A 21,865-nucleotide genomic window follows, 5' to 3' on the forward strand; every position below is an offset into this window, starting at 1 on the left:
CCCACACACACACACTATTCCCTTCTATCCTCCATTGTACCTACCTCAAGACATTTTTTTGAAGGGATGTTCTGTATAGTTATGGTAATTCTACAGCTGATGGCATTTGGTGAACCTGGTATGAGAAATAACATATCAGTTAATTTTTATTTTTTTCTTCCAAAGTTACAGCTCATAGGTTAATTTGATGGGATGGATCTAGTGTGCTGGAAGTGTGAAAGGGTTACACAGGAGCTTTTCCCACCACTGACAACATAAGCCTCTGAAGTAGTGCAGTCAGACTTAATGCCGGCCTAACAATCAAAATTCAGAATGTGGAACTAAAGGCACCACACTGACTCAGAAGATCAGAGGAAGACAACTTAAAAGTGAATATGGAATGCAGTCGGGCAGTAGCAGAAGTCAGCATGATCGAGGGTTGCTTGAAATGCTTCACTGGCAGAAGAGAGAAAAACAAATTAAAAAAATAATGTAATTTTCCAGCGTTCAGTTTAAAGTGCGCCTGATGCCTGAAAACATAGGCCACCCCAAATCTACTTTGATTTTGCCTGGCAATAGTCAGATTTCAGATAAAAGGGTGGGTGTGGTATGGGCCCAGGTATGGTCATGGGTTGGAGACTATGCAGAACTTTGGTGGATGGGGTAGAGATTAACGGTCCTTGGCTTTACATAGCAAGCTGCTGGGGATTATTATTTGTAGGCACTGGTTTTTCAAGTAAAGGTTTTACTTTGCCCCTAGAGGCTATTAGATACCCCTAGAGGTCAGGTGGGCTGACATTTCTCCTCAGGGTTAGGTACTTGAGTTATAGTAGGGACAGATGGGAAACAGTCACCTTTGGAATGCATAAAGAGTTTATTTGTCATCATAGACTCTAGAGAGAGAGAGGGTTAGGGCATAGGACCACTGAAGAACATGGCAGGCTCCAAATTCACACCTACAGGCTTCTCAAGTAAAAAATCCCTGGGTTTCTTGGACCTTGGACTGTAAGCAGCTGTAGCATAAACTCCCCAGGCAAGACAATTGCAAGGTCCAAGCCAAGTTCCAGCTTCTCAGGCACTTCCAGTAGCTAAAGTTTCCTCATGGTGCTCTCTCCTAAGATCAGCTCCTTCTTGAAAACAACCTCCAGCACGTCAGTCAGAACTTAGGCCTCAGATTCGGGCCTGTCTTCTGTAAGCACATGGGCCTTCTCCAGGCAGCAGACCTGTAATGTAGAGAGACACAACACACACCCAAGGTAGGAGACCTGGGAGGAAGAGAGCCTCCAGAAGGTTCTCTAAAAAATATAAGTCTCCTCCCAGCATGAACCACTGGCAATAAACCTCATTGTGGTTGGCCAAGGAGACACCATTTTCATCAATCAACATCATTGTATTTTCTCCACTATTTCCAGGGACTTTCCCCATAAAAGGGAGATATAAAAGCCGTACTAGAGAGCAGGTGGGGATCAAACGTTTAACCAGTAAATGTACAAAAATTAAATGTATGTTCACCAATGCTAGAAGTCTGGTAAATAAAATAGAAGACCTTGAAGTTATGTTACTCGAGGAGGACTATGATATAGTAGGAATAGCAGAAACATGGTTAGACGACACACATGATTGGGCTACTAACATAGAAGGGTACAACCTGTTCAGGAGGGACAGGCTGGCAAGAAGGGGGGGGGGTGTATGTATATATGCTAAAAATAACCTCAATATTCACATACAACCCGAACAACTTCCAAATCGGCTAAGGCAGCACGTTTTCTTAATATGTTGCGAGACAATTTCATGGATCAGATGGTTGAGGTCCCGACCAGGGAAAATGCAATCCTAGATCTGATCATCACCAACAATACGGAGCTAATCGAGGATGTTGTAATCGGGGAGACATTGGGCAATAGTGATCACAAGGTGATTGCTTTCAATATCGATTGCAAGAAAGGGGAGGGGGATGGGCGGACAAGAAGCCTAAACTTCAGGAAGGCGAACTTTGATAAACTGCGTAATATAGTGGGTGAAATCGATTCGGATAACTTATTTGATAAACTAAACTTGGACCAGAAATGGGACTGTTTCAAGAACAAACTAAAAAATGCTATAACCAGGTGTATACCGCTGGGGAACAAATGTAAAAGATCGAAAACAAGTAAATCGGTAAAGAAACACATTAAGGACAAAAAACTAGCATTTACTAAGTATAAAATGGAGGGGACAGTATCGTCATTCCTAAACTACAAAGATTTTAATAAAATATGTAAACTGGCAGTGCGGTCAGCCAAAACTGAATGTGAAAAATATATCGCCGAAGTTAGTAAAAAGAACCCCAAAAATCTTTTTCAGTACATAAACAGTAAAAAGGGGAGAAAGGAACAGATAGGCCAAATAAAGGACATAAATGGTTCACTACTCACAAGCGACAGGGAGAGGGCCGAGGCGCTAAATACTTTCTTCTCGTCGGTATTCACCAAGGAAACAGACGGGTTTAATGTACAGGATAAAACACATAATTTAACAGGAAATACACCGGAATGGTTGACCGAATCGGGGATACAACAAAGGCTCAAACTACTAAATGCAAATAAAGCATTAGGACCTGATAATCTACACCCCAAGGTACTCAAAGAATTGAACAAGGAGATAACAAGACCATTGTTCCTCATTTTTAAGGAATCAGTAATGGCTGGTAGAGTGCCAGGAGACTGGCGAAAGGCAAATGTGGTACCTATATTCAAGAAAGGGTCAAAATGCCAACCGGAGAACTATAGACCAGTTAGTCTAACATGCATAGTGTGTAAACTGATAGAAGGAATTATTAAGGACTACTTAGTGGAATTTGTCCGGGACCATAATATAATAAGTGATGGGCAACATGGATTTAGGAAGGATCGTTCTTGCCAGACCAACCTGCTGACCTTTTACGAAGAGGTAAGCAGAGAGCTGGATGGGGGGGACGACAATGGACGTAGTGTACCTGGACTTTGCCAAAGCATTTGATACTGTGCCACATAAACGCTTGTTATACAAGCTAAGGGGTATGGGCATTGATGAATTAGTGTGCACGTGGATAGAAAACTGGCTACGAGAACGTGTACAAAGGGTAGCAGTTAATGGCACTTTCTCAGACTGGGCAGGGGTCGTGAGTGGCGTACCCCAAGGTTCGATGCTGGGTCCCATGCTTTTTAACCTATTCATTAATGATATAGGGGAGGGAGTGAGAAGTCATATCTCAGTGTTTGCTGAGGATACGAAGCAGAAGTAAGCTTAGGGGCAACCCACCAACAGAAGAACTATGCACTCAGCCTAGGCTGGCTACAGCCCTGCAAAACTAAATTTAAGGAGTTGCTCCAGCTTAGGGCAGGGTGGCTGCATCTAAAATTAAAGAGTTGCTCCTGATTAGGGCAGGGTGGCTGCATCTAAAATTAAAGAGTTGCTCCTGATTAGGGCAGGGTGGCTGCATCTAAATTTAAGGAGTTGCTCCTGCTAAAGGGCAGGGTGGCAGCATCTAAATTTAAAGAGTTGCTCCTGATTAGGGCAGGGTGGCTGCATCTAAATTTAAAGAGTTGCTCCTGATTAGGGCAGGGTGGCTGCATCTAAATTTAAAGAGTTGCTCCTGATTAGGGCAGGGTGGCTGCATCTAAATTTAAAGAGCTGCTCCCTTTTTTTGTTGTAGTTAGTTTAAGGAAATGTTGGAATCCTAGTTAGGAGACACAACAAGAATTGAAATAATATTTTTGTCAAGTAAGGGTTAATCCCCTCTTAGACAGTTGTCCCAAAAACAGATGCCCCTACTGGAGGACTTCCCCCAGCCACCTACTGTTCAGATGACAACTGAAAATGTTTGGCTTTCCCATCACTTTCTGTCCAAGGAACAAACACATGTATTCATTTTTATTTTGTTTTATATCCTAGAGAGAAAACAACATGCTGTGAAGAATGTCTAACTCAGGGAAGCTTAGTAGCGCGTCCACTGGATCCCCCCATTCCTTTCAAGGTCCCAGCCAAGGGAAGATTTTACAGCAGACCCACCAAGGCATTACTATCCAGTTGACCAAAGTACACAGTGAAGACAACTGGGAGGAGTTAGAAGAGAGTGATCTCATATTTACCCTGGATCAAGATGAAGAGGAGGCCTTGCTGGCAAATCCGATACCCAACAAAGCCAGAGCTCCTTTGTATGGACAGCCAACAGGGAAAGAAGGAACTGTGGTTGATGAGCTAGCTCTAGCTGCCTTTGAGTGTGGAGGTGATGTTCTGCTGTCCGGCGAGACTCAGAGATGTAGTTCTCCATTGATGCCAAGCTCACCCTCTTCAAAACCTCTCATCAATTTAGTCAAGTCTGTCTCTACTGAAATTGATCCCAAGGATCCGTCTCCTCACAAAACCCACCCCTTTGTCAATCTGGTCAAGTCTATTTCCACTGAAATTTCCAGACTGGAACCAGAGGTATCACAGTCCAAGTCAGACTCTAAACTGAATGTCCATCTGTGGAAACAAATAACCCAGCCTAAGAGCAAAAATGGAGACTCTAGGACAGCTCCGTCTTCGCCTAGTTTGTCACCTTGCGAAAGCAAAGGTATGTTTTTCAACGTACAGGAAGTAGAAGCCAAGCTGGAGGACACCAAGAGGAGGTTGTCAGAAGCCATGCAAGAACCTTTAAGCATGCTTAGCAAAATTATAGGTGAGGAGACAAGCCCAAGCCCTAAATATAGAACTATACCCCCAATGTTTGCCAGCCAGGAGTCCCCAACAAGTCAACAGCGGGACCAGGGTTTTTTTGATACAAAGAACATTTTTCCAAGTTATGGAAAGTTAGAAGAAAGTGAAAGCCTGGAGTTTATGGAAAATCCGAGAAGTGTTCCGAGAGAGACACCTAAAAGCTGCTGCAAGTATAAGATCTGCTCCTATGGCGACATGATCCAAGTCGTAGAACTAGGCAATGATGTAGTATTAGAAGATCAGGATTTATTGGAGCCTGCCACCACTTGCCAATCGCCTCACCATAACAATGATGTGCCATGCAGTGCCCTGGTCTGCGTAGCAATCCTAGCTTACAACTTCTTCATTTGGCCCCTGCCAGCCTATATATCTGGGCTCATCATGGGTATTACCAGTGGCTTTCTCCTGGGACTTTTTATGGTGCTCTTGTTGGTCCCGAAGCCTTCTTACTCCTCCAGACATAAGCGATGCCTGCGGGAAAGTTCGAAATTCCAATTGGCAACTCAGAAGGTCCAGGAACCCTGTGTCTTACAGGTACGCTATACTGAAGCAAAAGGTGACAGCACAACATCTTCATGTTTGTGAAAATGTTAATAAGTACAGTACTATACAGTCTTAACTCTATAACAGTGTAATACAGGATTCATTTTATGCCGTATTTTAGTGTATTGTTTGTAATCCTATGAGCATGTGATATATTCCACCCCAAAGCCCTGCCTTTGATGCTATAACAGCTTCCACTCATCTGTGAAGGTTTTCCACAAGAATTTGCAGTGTGTTTGTGGGAATTGGTGTCCATTCAGCCAAAAGAACATATGTAAGGTCAGTTACCAATGTTGGATGATAAGACCTGACTAGCAAATGGCAAACCAATTTATCCAAAAGGTGTTTATTAGGTTGAGCTCAGAGATCTCTGGAGGCCACTCAAGTTCCCCCACACCAAACCCACCAAGCCATGTTTTTTTGGAGCTGGCTTTGTACACAGGGGTACGGTCATGCTGGAATAGAAAAGGACCTTCACCGAACTGTTTCCGCAAGGTTGGAAGAGCACAATTGTCTAAAACATAATAATATAGGTAGGTGTGATGGTCAGGTGTCCACAAACTTTTGACCATTTAGTGTACAGCTGCCCCAGTATGTGCCCTAGAAGTCACAGATGTGAGCATCAGCTGCAGTGCATGTGTCTTCTGTGTCGTGGATGGACACCTTCTCTTATAATAAAGTGCCCACAAAGCAGTTCTTCCTGTGGAACATGAAATATAGTTTGGCGAATAGTCATTCCCTTCATGACTGCACACTTTCAATCTCTTCACCGCCTCCTCTGTGAAATGCAATTTAACAATTGTTCGGAACAGCTGCGGAGGTGGGTGGGTGCCTCTATTGTTGGCACTGCAGATAGGGGCGACTTTGAGATCAGGGTACACAGTGTGCTGCCAACATATATTATGAGATGTTCCCTCATTGCAAGCTGCATTAAGAACAGGATCACAGAAGAGGGAATTCCAGTTCTAAAATGTATACAGTACAATATGAATTAGCTTGGGTGAGGAGGCAGTGCATGCTGGGGTTATACAGTACTCCTATGCTGACTATACATGTAACAATATGATCATGACAAATGTCTTAGGGAAGAAATGCATCTTCCAGAAAGCAATTGTACTTCGTAGGGCCCTTGAATCGATGAGGGGTTGTCTTTATTGAGCAGGAATGTCTGATCCTGGAGGAAAATCTACTCAAATTAGATCTTGGATTTACCAAAAGATGTATTTTATATAAGGCCTGGTTCACACCTGGGCGTTTTACAGCACGTAGAACCCGATGAAAAACGCCCTACGCCCAAAGAAGTACAGGAGCTTCTTTGGGGCGTATTTGCGTTTGTCGCGCGTTTCTTTTACCGCAAATCGCGGCAAGTAATATAGAGAGACACAACACACACCCAAGGTAGGAGACCTGGGGGGAAGAGAGCTTCCAAACGTGCGGTAAAAACGCATATTCCGCCCAGGTGTAAACCCAGCCTAAAAGAATGCTGAAACAATTGAATCTTTGAAAGATTTTGTATTGTTGCGTGTATGGCTAGCAATACAAATATTCAGACATAAAACGTTTGATGAGTAATAAGCTTGGTGGATGAACTTCAAACGTCAAGCTGAATACCAGGCGACCAGCTAAATACACAGCATATATACATGTATATATCAGGGATGCACAGATATCGGTACTTCGGTATCGAGTATGAGTACCGATATATTTTTTTGGTACTCGCCGATACCAAATATCGAGTACCGGAAATCCCATTAAAGGAGAACTGTGGGGTCAGGGCTTTTCCCCATAGTTCTCCTTAGGGTAACGGGAGGATACAAACTAGCGTCCTCCCGTCACCCTAGGCTCAGTATACCACGAGCTGCAGCTCACGGTATACTGAGAGGCCACAGCTGAAGCGGATCCCGACAATTATGTCTGGATCCGCCCAGCTGCATGAGTGACAGCTGGCTCTGCCTATCTCGAGGCAGAGCCAGCTGTACCCGCCCCGTAGGACAGTGAAAGGAGAAGCAGCAGACTGATTAGCTCATCTCTCTGTCGCTCTGCTGTTTCCTCCTATCAGCATGCTCTTTTTTAGCACTGCAGCACAACTAATTTGCTCCCTGTGCTGCTTCTCCCTCTGGTCTGAGCTCTGCTGTACAATGGATTGCAAAAGGCCGATAACCGGTCAAATTAAGGGACTTAGGCCCCTTTTACATGGGCTGATCAGGAGAAGGTCCGTGCATGGATTTCCTCCTGATCAGAGCAGTATGGAGCGAATGTCACCGCTGTAACATTCGTGTCCATACAGTTTTTTTCTCTGTCTTGTGATGGAGGAAAAAACTGCAACTACTGGACCCCATGTCAGTTTATGGGGAGTCGGATGTATAGGGACATGTGTCCGTTTACATCAGATTACCCCCAGTCTGGCGAAATGGATCTCTGATCCATTAGTTTTTCCGGACCTGGCTGGAGTCGGGGGTAACCAGGTGTAAATGGACGCCCATCCATTTACACACGGCTGCCCATAGAATGCGGACCAGCCGTGTGAAGGGGGCCTTAAACTGCTTGTATTAAAAAAAAAAGTTCTGTATTAATAATACAGAGTTGGGTCTTTTATATGTGTCTGGAGTTCAGCTTTAATTAAAAACTATACCTTGCATATCCAAAGCAAAGCAAATGGTCCAATTTAATACCCATTCCCCCAACACATTATACTTAACTTCCCTTTGCTTCCCTGCCACTCTGATGAGCCAGTGGGAGGGAAGAGGAACAGCCAGAACTTCCGGGTATGGAAGAGCATGTGACTTTCTCTCTCACATGGACAGTGCTGTTACTTGGAAGTTGGGCATTGGCAAATCACATGTTCAATTTAAATTTAATTAGAAACATGTTTCCTGTTTTTTTCTTAAGCCCCAGGTTGCAATTTTTAGGCATGTACCCATGTACTGTAGTAACAATGCTATGGAGGAGGAGCAGGCAGGGCAATCCACCCGCCAGGAAATCCGCAGCAACCAATCAGGGTCCAGATTTCCTACTAGGAAAGACATGAAGGAAGACTATGATTGGTTGCAGTAGATGCCAAGCGCGCAATAGGTCTACACTTTTCCTTCTTCCATCATGTGACTGCCATGAGCTAGAGTTTTTGTTAAACTTATGTTGAGCGATGTCTGTAATTGTAGCTGGGAAGTTTATTTTGGCATCTCAGCAATGTAATAAATTAGCAGATTACAGACATGTATGAACATCGGGTATATCCACAGTGCACGTGGTGGGTATGGGGGAAACTGAGATTTTGACAAGTATTGAGTAATTCTATATTTGTCTCACTGACATTGCCCATGTGATGGTTGGCGTAATTAATGTGAGTCTTTTTCTGTTTTCCTGCCCCTGAACAGACAGTGTAATACACTGTAAGTTGAATCAATGAATATGCCATTGACATAATTCTAAATAGTAACAAAGAAGATGGATGGCAAAAAAAACCCATTAATACCAATAAGAATATAGACCTATTTATTTTATCCCAAGCATGTTTACATTCACTTACTGTTGCTGACCCCCGTATGAAGTCCAGCATGTTCCAAGCATCCACAGCTCTCTAAAGATGAACTTCATCCAGCTCTTCACCTTTTTTCCATATCCCCTCTTAGCTTTTATGTTAGGCTCTAAGCAGAAGACATGCTTTCCTGTGCAGTGAATCCAGAGTTGTCCTGCTGTGATCTGCTGCCACAGCATGGGCCTTCATCTTCTTCTCCGATTGTCTTCGAGAGCTGGCTGTCTCTTCCATCTTCTGATGGGTAAGACAGCAGGCTGGTGTGAGTCCCAGCTCCTGCAGCTTCCTGGAATATGTGATGGGGATATCCTAGGATGTGCAGGAGCAGGGACACGCTATTCTCACCTAGGGTAGAGGAGGGCAGCGCCAAACAAAACAATTTTATCAAAAGGAAAAAAAAATTGACGTATTATATTGCGGAGTGGGGGGCAGCGGGTTGCAGGGACCTAAAGTTTATCTGGGCAGTGAATGTACACTTTAAGTTACAGATCAGCCTCTGTGTTCTTGAATTCAGCTTCACATTGTGTATATTCCTTCTTTCTTTCTTTCAGAAGTCCCTGGTAGTCAGCATTGAAAGATTTACCATCTATTCCTGTTCTGGTAGCAACACATGATGTGGGATTTTCTTTCACTTTTTAGTAATAATGATCACCAGGACAAATAGAGAGGGTGAATCTCCCTAAAGGTGCCCATACACCTGCCGATTATCATACGATAATCGCGGGTGATCCCGCGATCGTACGATAATCGGCAGGTGTATGGAAGGCGTGCGACCGTTTCTACTGTACGGTCGCACGTCTTTTGTCTTCCGAGCACGCTTGAAAACCTGCCAAAAATCGTAAGATTTTCGGCGGGTTAGTGGCGTACTCGGAAGAAAAATGCTGAACGGGCCAGTGTGCGGAAGCGCACATTGCCCGCTCAGCATTGGAATAATCGGAAGCCCTCCGCTCAGCGATGATCGCAAGTACGATCTGCCTGTCCAAGATAGGCAAATCGTACAAGATTTTAATTACCTTACAACCATCGCACAACGAAAGTCGTGCGATGGTTGTAAGTGGTATGGCCAGCTTTACAAAGACACAGACAGCAATAAAATTGTAACAAATGTTCTCAACTAAACTAGAGTGTAGAGGTAAAGGGCTGCCTAAATTGCCAGCACTATATAAATACGTAAAAATAATAACTAGAAAACCTAGTACATTTTCTGGTGAGGGGTTATCAGCCCATGTCCCTTATATGATTGGCTGGTATCATTAAGGGAAGAAACTGTTTCTTCTGTTCTAAAAAAAAAAATGTTCTGGTCTGCTCAGATCTCAAACCTAGTGGATCTGTTCATTCATCTGTAGTTGCTTGTTTTCATATAAGGTAACTGGCCTTCAAGTCGAACTTCAGAAGCTGTCTTCCAGAACCAACCCATCTCTGGCTGTTTACAGCTGAGCTGTCCATAGAATATAGCCGGCATAATAAAATAGAAGACAAAAACAACCCACAGGGGAAAATGTTCAACGTTGTTGGGGCATAGATTATAACAAGAGACGATTGGCTCTGTTTTACCAATTAGCTAATTCAAAATCATGATTGAAAATTGTCTTTCTTTGGCACCAGGGCTGGATGAATGAGATATTTTCCTATGACCCTGAGACGTATCACCCTGCTCTCACGCACTCCGTGTTTGTATCCTTGGAAGGGACGACCTTAAAACGTAGCTATCCAAAGAGCAATCTGCCTCGAAGGTCTACCTTTGGAGAGGAGATCCCAGAGGTTGCATTCGTCATTCATGAGACCTGTGACTTGACCGGTGCTCAGGTAAGAGCATATGCATGTTAATTGTTTCATTACTTAAAGGGACTTTAAGTCCATCCCCAATCTGGTTATACTCACTTCTCTACATTCCCCTGCTGCTCTGTTCCACTCTCAGGCCTAGGAGACCAAATCCTTTCTAAGTGCCTTTTTGGATGGTGTTGGAATTTACCTCCTTCTCCGGTGACAATGTTTGGGCTTGGAAAATGGCCACTTAGGCCCAAGCACTGAATCCAGTGAGAAGGTCTAGTGTGTTTTCGGGGTGAACGTATATCTACTAAAACAACTCTATTGTGTTGTAACAGGAGAACTCCTGTTTTCACCGTATATCTGAAGGTCTAATTGTTTGTAAATTGTGTTGGGTGTTCTTTGGCAGATGGAGCATATATCAACTCTTATAAAAAATAAGATGATGATAAATACGTACAGTATCACCAAGCTTTTACAGTTTTCTCAGGTTGTATCATCATTTACTCGATAGAGAAGTGGTGTTTTTTCAAAAATGATTGTGTCATGTCTATGTATAGCCAATTTATTGGGGATTGGGTGGAGTAGGGCTGTGTCCTGTTTTTCACTGCCATAGGTTTGAAGATACAGCATGTCATTATTATAATTTCTGCAGGTATTTCTGTTTCCATATGGGCTGGCCAAGAAGAGACTATGGAACAAGAAATACCCTATATGCATCGAGCTGTGCAGCTCTGAAGATCTTAATAGCCAAGAAAAAGGGGACAAGGATGGTGGAGAATCTCCAAGGCAGGACAGAGAGGACTCTGAGAAGATCGCAGGGGACTTCAAAGCTGGGACTTTATATCTGTTTGGGAGGACAGGGAGAGGCAAGGAAGAGTGGTACCAACATCTGCTCCAAGTCATCCAAGGGTCCATGGCAGGAAGACAAGATGGCACTAGAAGCGACAGCAGAACAGGTATTTTCATGCTTATTCACAGGTTTTTCATTATTTCTTTTTTATGTGTAGTAGAAATATGCCCTAGAATATTCTCTGGGCTTCGTCATCAAAGTATTTCAAATGAACTGCTTCTAGCAACCAGTCTTACAGAGTTATTCACAAAAGGGTGAAGAGTTTGGAGAAGGCAGGAGAAGTGAACAAAATAGCTGATTTGGAAAAATTCTCCAATTCAGCTCACTTTCCAGTTCAGCTATGTTGTCCTAGATTGTTCCCTTCTCCTGCCTTCTGCCAACTCTTCACCCTTTTGTGAATAACCCTGTTAGTTTTTGTAACAGAGCTGTAAAAAGCAATAAAAAGTAAAGCAATAGACATTGAAGGATTAGCCAACGTAGCCCTGAATAGTAGTACGAACCTAACAGGTGTTGCAATCCTTTGCCACTATATCCAACACAAACCAAAAATTTGGCTGGAATAAAATGCATTTATATACCTTATTTTTATTCTTCCTCTACTTCTTCATCTTCTTTTTCTTCTTCAGGATCTGGACCTCATCCATTGTCCAGCTCAGGTAGCTTGGGGGGAACCAGTAATAGCAGTATGGAGAGTACAGAGGATATTCCTTATCTGCTAAAACCCAAAGACGTATCAGGGAACGTCAAGCAGAATATCCTTTTGGACTACAACAGATACATTTCCCACTTCATCCCAACAGAGACCATAAGTCCCGCCGCCAGTCCTCATCAGAGCAGAACCAGCAGTCCCACCCCTCGGAGAAAGGTGATCTTGTGTTTTTCTTTTTTCAGCCAGTTATATATATAAGGGTTTTTAGGGTGTCATCCAGCCCCCCAGTGTCTATTTTAATGGAATTGTATACTCTTGTTTACTTTTTTCTCTCAAATCTGTTTGTATGGGATGGGCATTGGTGAGTTGAATCACCTGAACCCTTCTTATCTCTCTTAGGAACACGAATGCCTACATTCACCTGCAGTAGTCTGTGCCTTCTCCTCTTCTACAAGTCCACAGTATAGGTTTCACTCTATTACCACCAAGAAACCTATTTTTTTCCACGCTGTGAAGAATTTATTGAGTAAAATGTCACCATCATTTGGATTTATGATGGCCACATGGGTTGGGCAGGAATAAGAACTCTGGTGGGCATTTCTCTTAATTTGAAGCCCTGAGAGATATAAGAAGCCAGCAAGTGATTGAGGTGGCAAGTAACTGCACAAAACCCATATATTAGGTGTGGATAGAGTGTTTCTACAAAAACATTACAAAACTAAAATTGTGACTCATCTATAGTTAAAATGTAAGTAATATTAAAGCAAACCTGCGATTGACAAAAACAAATTAAATATATGCCTTTCATGGCTATCAAATCTAGATATCTACATTTCTTGTGAGTGGTTTCTTATAGAGCACCCTGGTCTTTTAGATCCTATTTGTTCTGCCAAGCAAATTTTGAGTAGTCCAGTTCGAGAGCCTTAACCTATCAACTTTGCTACTGGTTAACGAGGTTGTTGATCATTGCAATAAGCCATTAGGGAGCTAAATAAAGGGAGCAGAGCTAGGTTCTGAAAGTCAGTATTTGCAGAGCAAAGCATGAGCCAAAGCATTAACATGACAGCTAGGCAGCTAACATGTTCAAAAGCAAAGGCCAGCAATGACATCCTCCATATATACTTCATGACATGCTCACACAGACACACGGACTGACCGCCCAACAAATAAAAAATGCTTTAAAATAGCTTCCAAAAATAAAAATGTATACCCCCAACCTTGGCTTCTGCCCACTTTCCGGCGGTACCATCACTTTGCCTCAAGGGTGCTCCATGAAAACTGAGCACTTAAATATCCCATGAGAATAATTCAGGAGCCTATATAAGCTGATGATGGAGCAAGGTGGGCAGTACATTTACAAACTTAAATTTTATTGGTGGTCATTGTTGATGGTATGCTGCCTAATGGACGATATCTCACAGAATCGGGGACAGGTGAGTATAAAACTTGCAGGGGGGCTGGGGACAGGCCAAGGTACAATATAAGTGTAACTGCGCCAAAGATTTTTGAAGTAATTGCCTGGACACAGGTGGCGTGGCTCTTGATATTTTTATGACCTAACTGAATGTCTTTGCTCATCCACACAGCAGTTCTTGGAGCGCGCTCTCTCCAGCAGCCCCAATGTGTTCTGGGTAAACGCCTATATCGGGCGTATCTTCTGGGATTTCCTCCGAGAGAAATACTGGGAGGACATAGTGGCCAATAAAATCCAGAAAAAGCTAACAAAAATCAAGGTGGGACTTTCACTACAACTCATTGTTCAATTTAGCCCTAGCTGACCGCTGCTCAGAACATGTATTTTGTTGGATAGAAAAGTCTTTGTGAGGCTGCTGCCTGACCATAGAAAGAAAACTGTGTCTGACATATTGTCTGCTCTTGTCTCCCAGCTGCCAAACTTTATGAATGAACTGACCCTAACAGGACTGGATATGGGGACATCACTTCCTCAGATACTGTCTACCTCCAACCCCAGTGTGAATGAGAGAGGTAAGCTTCATAGATAAATAAAGAGGAAGAAATAGATAGATAGAGAGATAGATAGATAGATAGATAGATAGATAGATAGATAGATAGATAGATAGATAGATAGATAGATAGATACGATAGTAGAAGTGAGAGATGGCAGAAGGGGAGAAAGAAATAGATGATGGAAAGAGACAGAATAGATAGATAGATAGATAGATAGATAGATAGATAGATAGATAGATAGATAGATAGATAGATAGATACAGATGATAGAGGGAGTGAGAGATGACAGAAGGAGAGAAGGAGATAGATGATGGAAAGAGAAAGAATAGATAGATGGCTGGAGAGAGAGATAGATAGATAGATAGATAGATAGATAGATAGATAGATAGATAGATAGATAGATAGATAGATAGATAGATAGATAGATAGATAGAATAAGGGATGATAGAAGGGGAGAGAGAGAAATAGATTATCAAAATAAGCAGGAAGAATAGATAGATAGATAGATAGATAGATAGATAGATAGATAGATAGATAGATAGATAGATAGATAGATAGATAGATAGATATTAGTCACTCACATTCCGCTGGACCTTTTCTGTAAGGTTGGAGATGTTTCACAGCCCTTTAATGTCAATCATTCCTTGTGAACTATATTTAATGGAGAAAAAAGTCTTGGTAAATGTTGATGATACTCAGTGCTTTATAAAACTAAATGTCATCCACTTGGGGGGCTCTACTTAAAAAAAACTAGAATAGCATTTGATAAAACCATTACAGTTTTCCATTAAGGCTGTATACCTTGATACAGCTTAGCTGACATGAGCCCTTTAACCCTCTGGAGCATGGATGGCGATGGAAGAAGCTGTGTGAGTCTATTTCTGGTCTATCAGAGTGAGCGATTTACATTCTCATTAGAGTGGAATGGCTTTTGTGGAAGCTGGCAGTGCAGAACAATAGGAGAAGAACCATTATCTCCTTCATTTGGCTTGAAGTCATCACTGAATGTAAATAGTTGGGTTGCTCAGATGCCAGCCTGAGAAGGCTACAGCCGGTAAAGGGAAAATAGAGGTTATTTTCAGCCATTTTAATGGTTTGAATTGTAATTATAACTTTTTTTTTTCATCTTGCGGTAGTAGAGTAATGTACCATATTAGTCATCAATTAGTGCTGAAAGTTTGGGGTTTAAGTGAAATCCTTTATTGCCTAAGTTAGGTCATTAAAGTTGCAAGCTTTCGCGATTCCTTAGATCTCTTCCTCAGGCTTTGCACATTTCAGAAAGGACTGTACAAAGTCTGTAGAAATGTATAAAGTCTGTAGAAATGTATAAAGTCTGTAGAAATGTATAAAGGCTGAAGAAATGTTCAAAGGCAAAGAGAGCAACTAAAGAATCCTAAAAACTTGCACATTTTTCACATGGCACCACTACATATGCACAATATGCAAGTCTCACACACACAGTTACTATATACTATACACCGATAAGCCATAACGTTATGACCACCCGCCTGATACTGACTAGGCTTGCCACCAAAACAGCCCTGACCCATTGAGGCATGGACTCCACTAGACCTATAGCAGCTATGCTGTGGTATCTGGCACCAAGCCGTCAGTATCAAATCCTTTAAGTCCTGTAGGTAGCGAGGTGAGGCCTCCATCGATTGGACTTGTTTATCCAGCACATCCCACAGATGCTTGATAGATTGATATCTGGATCATTTGGGGGCCAAGTCAACACCTCATTGTTCTGTTCCTCAAACCATTCATGTACTTGGTCAGCAACAATGTCTAGGTCGGTGGTATGTGTCAAAGTAACATCTATGTGAATGGTAGAACCATTGATTTACCATGATTTACCAGCAGAACATTGAACAAAGCAGCACACTGCCTCCACCGGCTTGTCTTCTTCATATTGTGCATCCTGGTGCCATCTTTTCCCCGGTAAGTGAAACACAAGCACACAGCTATCCACATGATGTAAAAGAAAATGTGATTCATCAGAACAGGCCACCTACTTCCATTGCTCTGTGGTCCAGTTTTGATGCTCACGTACCCATTGTAGGCACTTTTATTGGTAGACAGGGGTCAGCATGGGCACCCTGACTGGTCTGTGGCCACGCAGCCCCAAACACTACAAAGTGCAATGACTTTCATTCGGAAATAGCACTGGGAACATCCCACAAGAACTGAGATTTTTCTGTTTGCCTGATGAAGGGACCACTGGGTTTCGAAACGTCGCTTGGAGAAGTTATGCCTTAGTCAATAAAAAGATTGACTGGGCATCACGTTGGAGTGCGAGTGACTTTCTGCTGGTTTCATGTGATTTGCGGAGGCATCTGCTGTCATCGCTGCACCCATCCTGTTATTGGGGTTTTTCCGGTCAGGGACATATTGAATTTTGAAGCATGGGCACTCTGACCGGTCTGTGGCCACGCAGCCCCAAACTACAATGACTCTCGTTCGGAAATAGCACTGGGAACATCCCACAAGAACTGCAGTTTTGCAGTTTTGGAGTTGCTCTGACCCAGTCGTCTCATCATCACAATTTGGCCCTTGTCAAAGTCACTCATATCCTTACCTTATCCTGCTTCCATCACATCTACTTCAGGGACAAAATATTCACTTGCTGCCTAATATACCCCCCCCCCCCCCACTTCCAGGTGACATTGTAACCAGACAATCAGTGTTATTCACTTTACCTCTCAGTGGTCATGGTCATAATGTTACGGCTGATCGGTGTATAATATATACTATGCTAATACTATGCAAACAGACAATGTCTCACTGTGACATCTGTAAACATATAAAGCTAAAGTATTGCAAACAGTGCAAATTGGCAATGTTTTACAAATAAATAATCAATACATAAAAATGGCATTATGGATTTTCCAAAGAGACAGCAGTGTTACATTTCAGACAGCCTCTCTCTAATTGAAACTTTGTACAGAGTAGTTAAAGAGGGGAGGGAAGGAGGAGGTGATGGGAGGATGACAAAGCACTGTGTCAATATTCTTTATTCAGCAAAGCAATTGAAGGAACCCAATTAAATACCCCAACAGGGCAAAGTAACAGGTGCGCTGTATAACAGGCCCAATCTGCTGCTGGTAAAGTCCCTGTGTGTAGTCCAGTTAAAAAAAAAAAGTCACGGCTTACACAGGACTAAAGAACTGTACCTGGCAGTGCTCAGGTCGCATGTTTCTGACCATGTCCCATGTTACACCCATCTTTAGGTGTATATAAATGGTATATTGGTGGCTGCATAAAAATCATAAATATTAAATATTCGTATGCAAAAACATTAAAAAAGCATTAGCCCTGAAGAATAATTATGCAGCAAACCGTTTGCCTTGGGGGGAATTTACTAAAACTGGAGCAGACAGACCATCAATGAGAAGCAGGCAGAATCTGGGGCAGCTATGCAGAGTAACCAATCAGCTTCTCTCTTTAGCTTGTTCAGTTAAGCTTTGTAAATGAAAGCTAGAAGCTGATTGGTTGATGGCTGCTCCAGATTCTGCCAGCTCCAGTGTTAGTAAATTCCTATCGTTGTCATCAATCCATAGCTGGATGTCACGCAGACAGATTCTCTCCTGCTCCAGGGTGATATCCGGCGGTCCCTCCGCTGACATAAGTATCTCTATATATGTGTGGCCTCAGCGCCTGGCATTATCACCAACGCCAGGGCGCTTGTGTTATCTCACGGCTTAGTCGGGAGCAGCTGCTGCTGCTGGCATCGGGCAGTGCCATGTGCCCCATATTAGCAGCAATAAAAGCATCGCCAGGAAATACGTTATTTTGAAGGCCAAACTACAAATTACAGGCAAAGCCTTAATCCATGGATTAGACTCGGGGCGCCCTTAACTCTTAGCACGCCTTGTGTAAAATTTGTGACGTAAAATGGGGTTAACAAGCAGTTAAAGAGTAAAGCCGGCCAAACATTGCTAGATTTCCATACCAACGTTCATATAAAAAATCTGTTCAGAACATTTGATGATGTTATTAGAAACACGATCAAATTTAGTTTGGTTTTAACAATCGATTTTGAAAATGGAGTATCCTGAACCAAAACCACATTCATTGTTAAAAGAGAACAGGGTAAGTGTTTTTCCCCATAGTTCTCTTTAGGGTCCCGGGAGGACATATACTAACCTCCTCCGTGACTCAAAGCTCAGTATATCGCGGACTATTGCGAGGTCGAGGTCCACCCAGCTGCGTGACTGACAGCTGGCTCTGCCTATCTAGAGGCAGAGCCAGCTGTGCCCGCCCCCTCCCCCATTCATTCCTTTAGTCAGCACTGGAGGATCGGAGAGGAGAGAGGGGGGAATCCCTTCGGGGAGCGGTGATTGACAGTCACGGCTCACTGCAGGGAGACGATCGGGAAGTGAGCGGATCGGCGGCATGTTTCTGCTCACTTCCCGATCGATAGAGCTGACCTGTGACAGCTTTGTCACAGGTCGGATCTAACTATGAGTGGAAATCACTCACCTCATAGTTCTCCTTTAAGTATTTACAACACACTTTAAATCAAATGCATGAATCCTTTTTATCCTTTTGACCTAACCTAACTCACCCTCCTTCTCCATGGATGCATACTTATGCTGATCCAATGGCCGCCATTCCACAGTTTGTTCACATGGCTGGATGTGAACAAACTGCAGAATGTCGCCGATTGGATCGAGGTAAGAATGCATCCATGGAGAGAGAGGATGTTTAGGTTAGGTTAGGTCAAGTCTTCACTATCCTGGCCATGGATGTGCACTAGTGGCCCATAGACTTCCATGAGGCTGGAGATGATGGGAGACAGTCCCATAAAAGTCTATGTGGCTGTAATGTGCTAGCACAGTCAGGACAGTGAAGACTGTAATGTAAGCAATGATGTAAGCTTGATGTAAGCAATCAGCGTTGCCATTCCGGCGGCCATCAATTTTAAGGTAAGCATGCATTTGTTAATAGCGAGGGGAGAGTAACATTGGGTCTGCGGAAGGGGCTAAAAAAAGGTAAATGCACTTTGATATAAAGAGAACATATCCTTTATCCCGCGATATCCATATCCCGCGATGGGGGCTGACACAACCCCTCACAATTTAGGAAACCAGCCAGTTGATATTCATGAAGTGCATGGCTCTCGGCAGATTGGACAAAGCTCATACATATATTCAGGAGAATGAAAGAAAAGTACCAATCTGCTGATTCGTTGAATCTCCGAGCTTTCCAAGCTCTCCTTGATATTCATTACTGTACCCGTTCTGTCTATGTCAATGTGTCCTCAGGTTTGTGGATGGATATGGAAGTTAAGTACAGCGGATCTTTACAAGTAACGTTGGAAACGAAGATGAACTTATCCAAACTGGGGAAAGAATCAGCCATGGAGGACGGTGGACTGCCCAAGAGCCATAGAGAGGGGTACATTTTTTTGTAATCCTTTAAGGGACACTGTACCTTTCCTGGTTCCTCCCTCACCCTTTAACAATATGTTAATTACGTTTTTTTAAGTTTTTTTATTTGTGTTTTGATTGCATGCCTTATTTTGGACCCAGTGACATCATCACTGTGTGCTTCTCTGTGCAACGAAGGCAGGTTATGACTGGTAGGAGGGACCGGCAGGGTGCTGTACATATCTTCCTGAAAACATCACAGTGCCTTGCCTCTGTACTCCTCTCAAGAGCCCTCAGCCCTGATGCAAGCAGTGGAGTTATGAAAATAATAAAATGCCTTGATGGGTGGGTGTCAGTGTGGAGGAGTGGGCGTTCCTAGGCAGGCTGTATTTGCATGAAAACTGTCCTAGAAATCCCACATGTGATGCTGGATGCTGAGCCTCCATGATTGAAAGACCTGAAATCCAATGAATGAAGGGTAGTGGGCCAGGGACAGTCAAGCTGGTGAAGGAAAGAGCTAGACGATGCTGGATGTCCTCTATCCAGGAAATGGGGCGGGCTCTGTATGACGTGCTGCAGCTTCCAATGCACATTGTGAAAAGCTCTCAGTGTACAATGAAATCAGAGGAAGCAATTTCAGTCCAGGAGAGGAGTCGGTACAACTCTGCAAGACTGAAGGTAAGGCCGGCGTTCAGCTTTACTCTAGAAGTGTGTCTCAGAAGGAGCAAAGTACAAGTTTGTTTAGGCCAGTTCAAATCCTGGAGCACCATTATAGGTAAAAGATAATATGGAGGGAATAGGTGAATCCAAGGGTATTATCATGGTAAGGGATGATATACAGGGGGGGAGTTTAAGTCCAAGTAGGGAATTGTGGAGTTTCCTCTTCTCTTCTATAGAAGTGAAGTCCGGGATGAGAGTCTCTGGAAGTTAGTGTCCCTCAATGCTGAGTACTTGGGGCACTGTACAGGAAGTTGACCTTATCCTCCAGGACCCCTGATCACACCCCTGACATTGTCTTCTTTCAATGGGCTCATAGGTCTGTCTGCACTGCACTGATTCAATTTCAAGGCTGTAGGTGCTCAGTCTGTACAGGCTCAGGGTCTATCTGTCTTTGGGGTCCTGTTTTATCTCCAGGTATGGGGCCAGTTTGTAGTCGTTCTGTAGTAACTTGTAAATAGTTAGTTTAATTTCTCCATTCACTTAGACATTTTTCTTTGGAAGTGTTCATTATGTCTTTTATTTGATATTTTGTCAGGCCGCATTCATGAGAGCTTTGGATGGATGAATTGTTGCAGGCCACATGGTTTGGCGTGGTTCTGTTGGTCAGTAGAGCTTTATGATGATATGAGTTGGGGCTGCTGTTTTGAAAGTGTTTACAGTATGACAGCTCCCTCTTCTGCACTACGAGGGGGAATCTGCCCAACTCAAGGCATTGCTAGCAAGCATTGTTAGAGGTGCTCTGATGGACTTGGAGGAGGTGCTTGCAGAGTTCCAGATGGAATATTTATTTTAGGCTGGAGTCCCAGTTTGGTTGGTTTGAGTAGGTGACAGAGCCCCATACTTGCTATAAAGTTGGATTGGGATGATGACACTGTCAAAACTTTTAAGCCGGACTCTTACTGGTGGTTTTAGGTAGTATCCTGGTGACAGAAGGTTCTATGTGCTATGCCTTTCAGGAACTCTATGAGTTGCTTGTACTTTTCTGTTTGGTTTATTTCTAGGCCGAGGTGTGTGTAGCTGTTGGATTCATAAAGAGGGAAGTCGTTTAATGTAAAGCATAAACTCTTGATTTGTTTTGTGTACTGTGACGACATGGTGATGAGTTTATAAGTTAAATGTGTATTGGTGTTGAGTTATGTTTGAGTGCGTTATGCTGTGTAACCTGGTTATGAAAAGACTATCAGCACCATCCCTCGTTATCTCCCATTGTTCTCTGAGGGAGCTCAGGACAATGACATTCTGGCCAGGCTCCTGCTATTGCTGTCTTTAGCTATTTAGCAGGTGGACACCTGTGGTGTTGTGAAGACAGGATTTCTGGGGAGGGTAAGGTGGATGTGATGGGATTATAATCTGATCTCATCACTTGCTGTATAAAAGTTTGTGCAGTTGCTCAATAAATCAGAGTTTGTTTCACCTACACTCGTGTCCCGACCAGGGACTGGGGAAACTGGGAGCTAAAGATCAGCTGGTTCCAATATCTCCAGAGCAAGGAAGAAGACAGCGGCGGACATACTCATCCTGAGTACGGGGGTCCGTCACATGTACTTCCTTTGGAAAACCATGACTTTTGTTTTCTTTTTGTTGATGGGTAGTGCCCATTCTGCACTGCATTTCTCCAGCACTTCCAGACTTCCAGTCTTGTGGGCCTTGCTGTGTTGGTGACAGTAATAGTAGGTCATCTACATACCCATTCTCTCTTTCTCTCTCTCTCCCTCCCTCAATCACTCTCTCTCTCCCTCCCTCTCTCTCTCCCTCTCTCTCCC

General features: G+C 43.2%; 1 protein-coding gene across 1 annotated transcript in view; it reads left to right on the forward strand.

Moving 5' to 3' along the window:
* LOC108790872 (testis-expressed sequence 2 protein-like) overlaps positions 1 to 21,865 on the forward strand; it is a 38,913-nt gene that overhangs the window by 10,168 nt on the left and 6,880 nt on the right. The window contains exons 2-8 of the mRNA XM_018561231.1: positions 3,892 to 5,232; positions 10,379 to 10,579; positions 11,196 to 11,499; positions 12,020 to 12,258; positions 13,629 to 13,775; positions 13,929 to 14,028; positions 19,278 to 19,410. Of these exons, the coding sequence (XP_018416733.1) occupies positions 3,916 to 5,232; positions 10,379 to 10,579; positions 11,196 to 11,499; positions 12,020 to 12,258; positions 13,629 to 13,775; positions 13,929 to 14,028; positions 19,278 to 19,410 (2,441 nt within the window). The 5' untranslated portion in view covers positions 3,892 to 3,915. The remainder of the gene's footprint in view (positions 1 to 3,891; positions 5,233 to 10,378; positions 10,580 to 11,195; positions 11,500 to 12,019; positions 12,259 to 13,628; positions 13,776 to 13,928; positions 14,029 to 19,277; positions 19,411 to 21,865) is intronic.

The sequence above is a fragment of the Nanorana parkeri genome, unplaced genomic scaffold (assembly GCF_000935625.1).
Source record: "Nanorana parkeri isolate BGI_ZX_2015 unplaced genomic scaffold, ASM93562v1 scaffold508, whole genome shotgun sequence".
In the NCBI taxonomy this organism is placed as follows: domain Eukaryota; kingdom Metazoa; phylum Chordata; class Amphibia; order Anura; family Dicroglossidae; genus Nanorana; species Nanorana parkeri.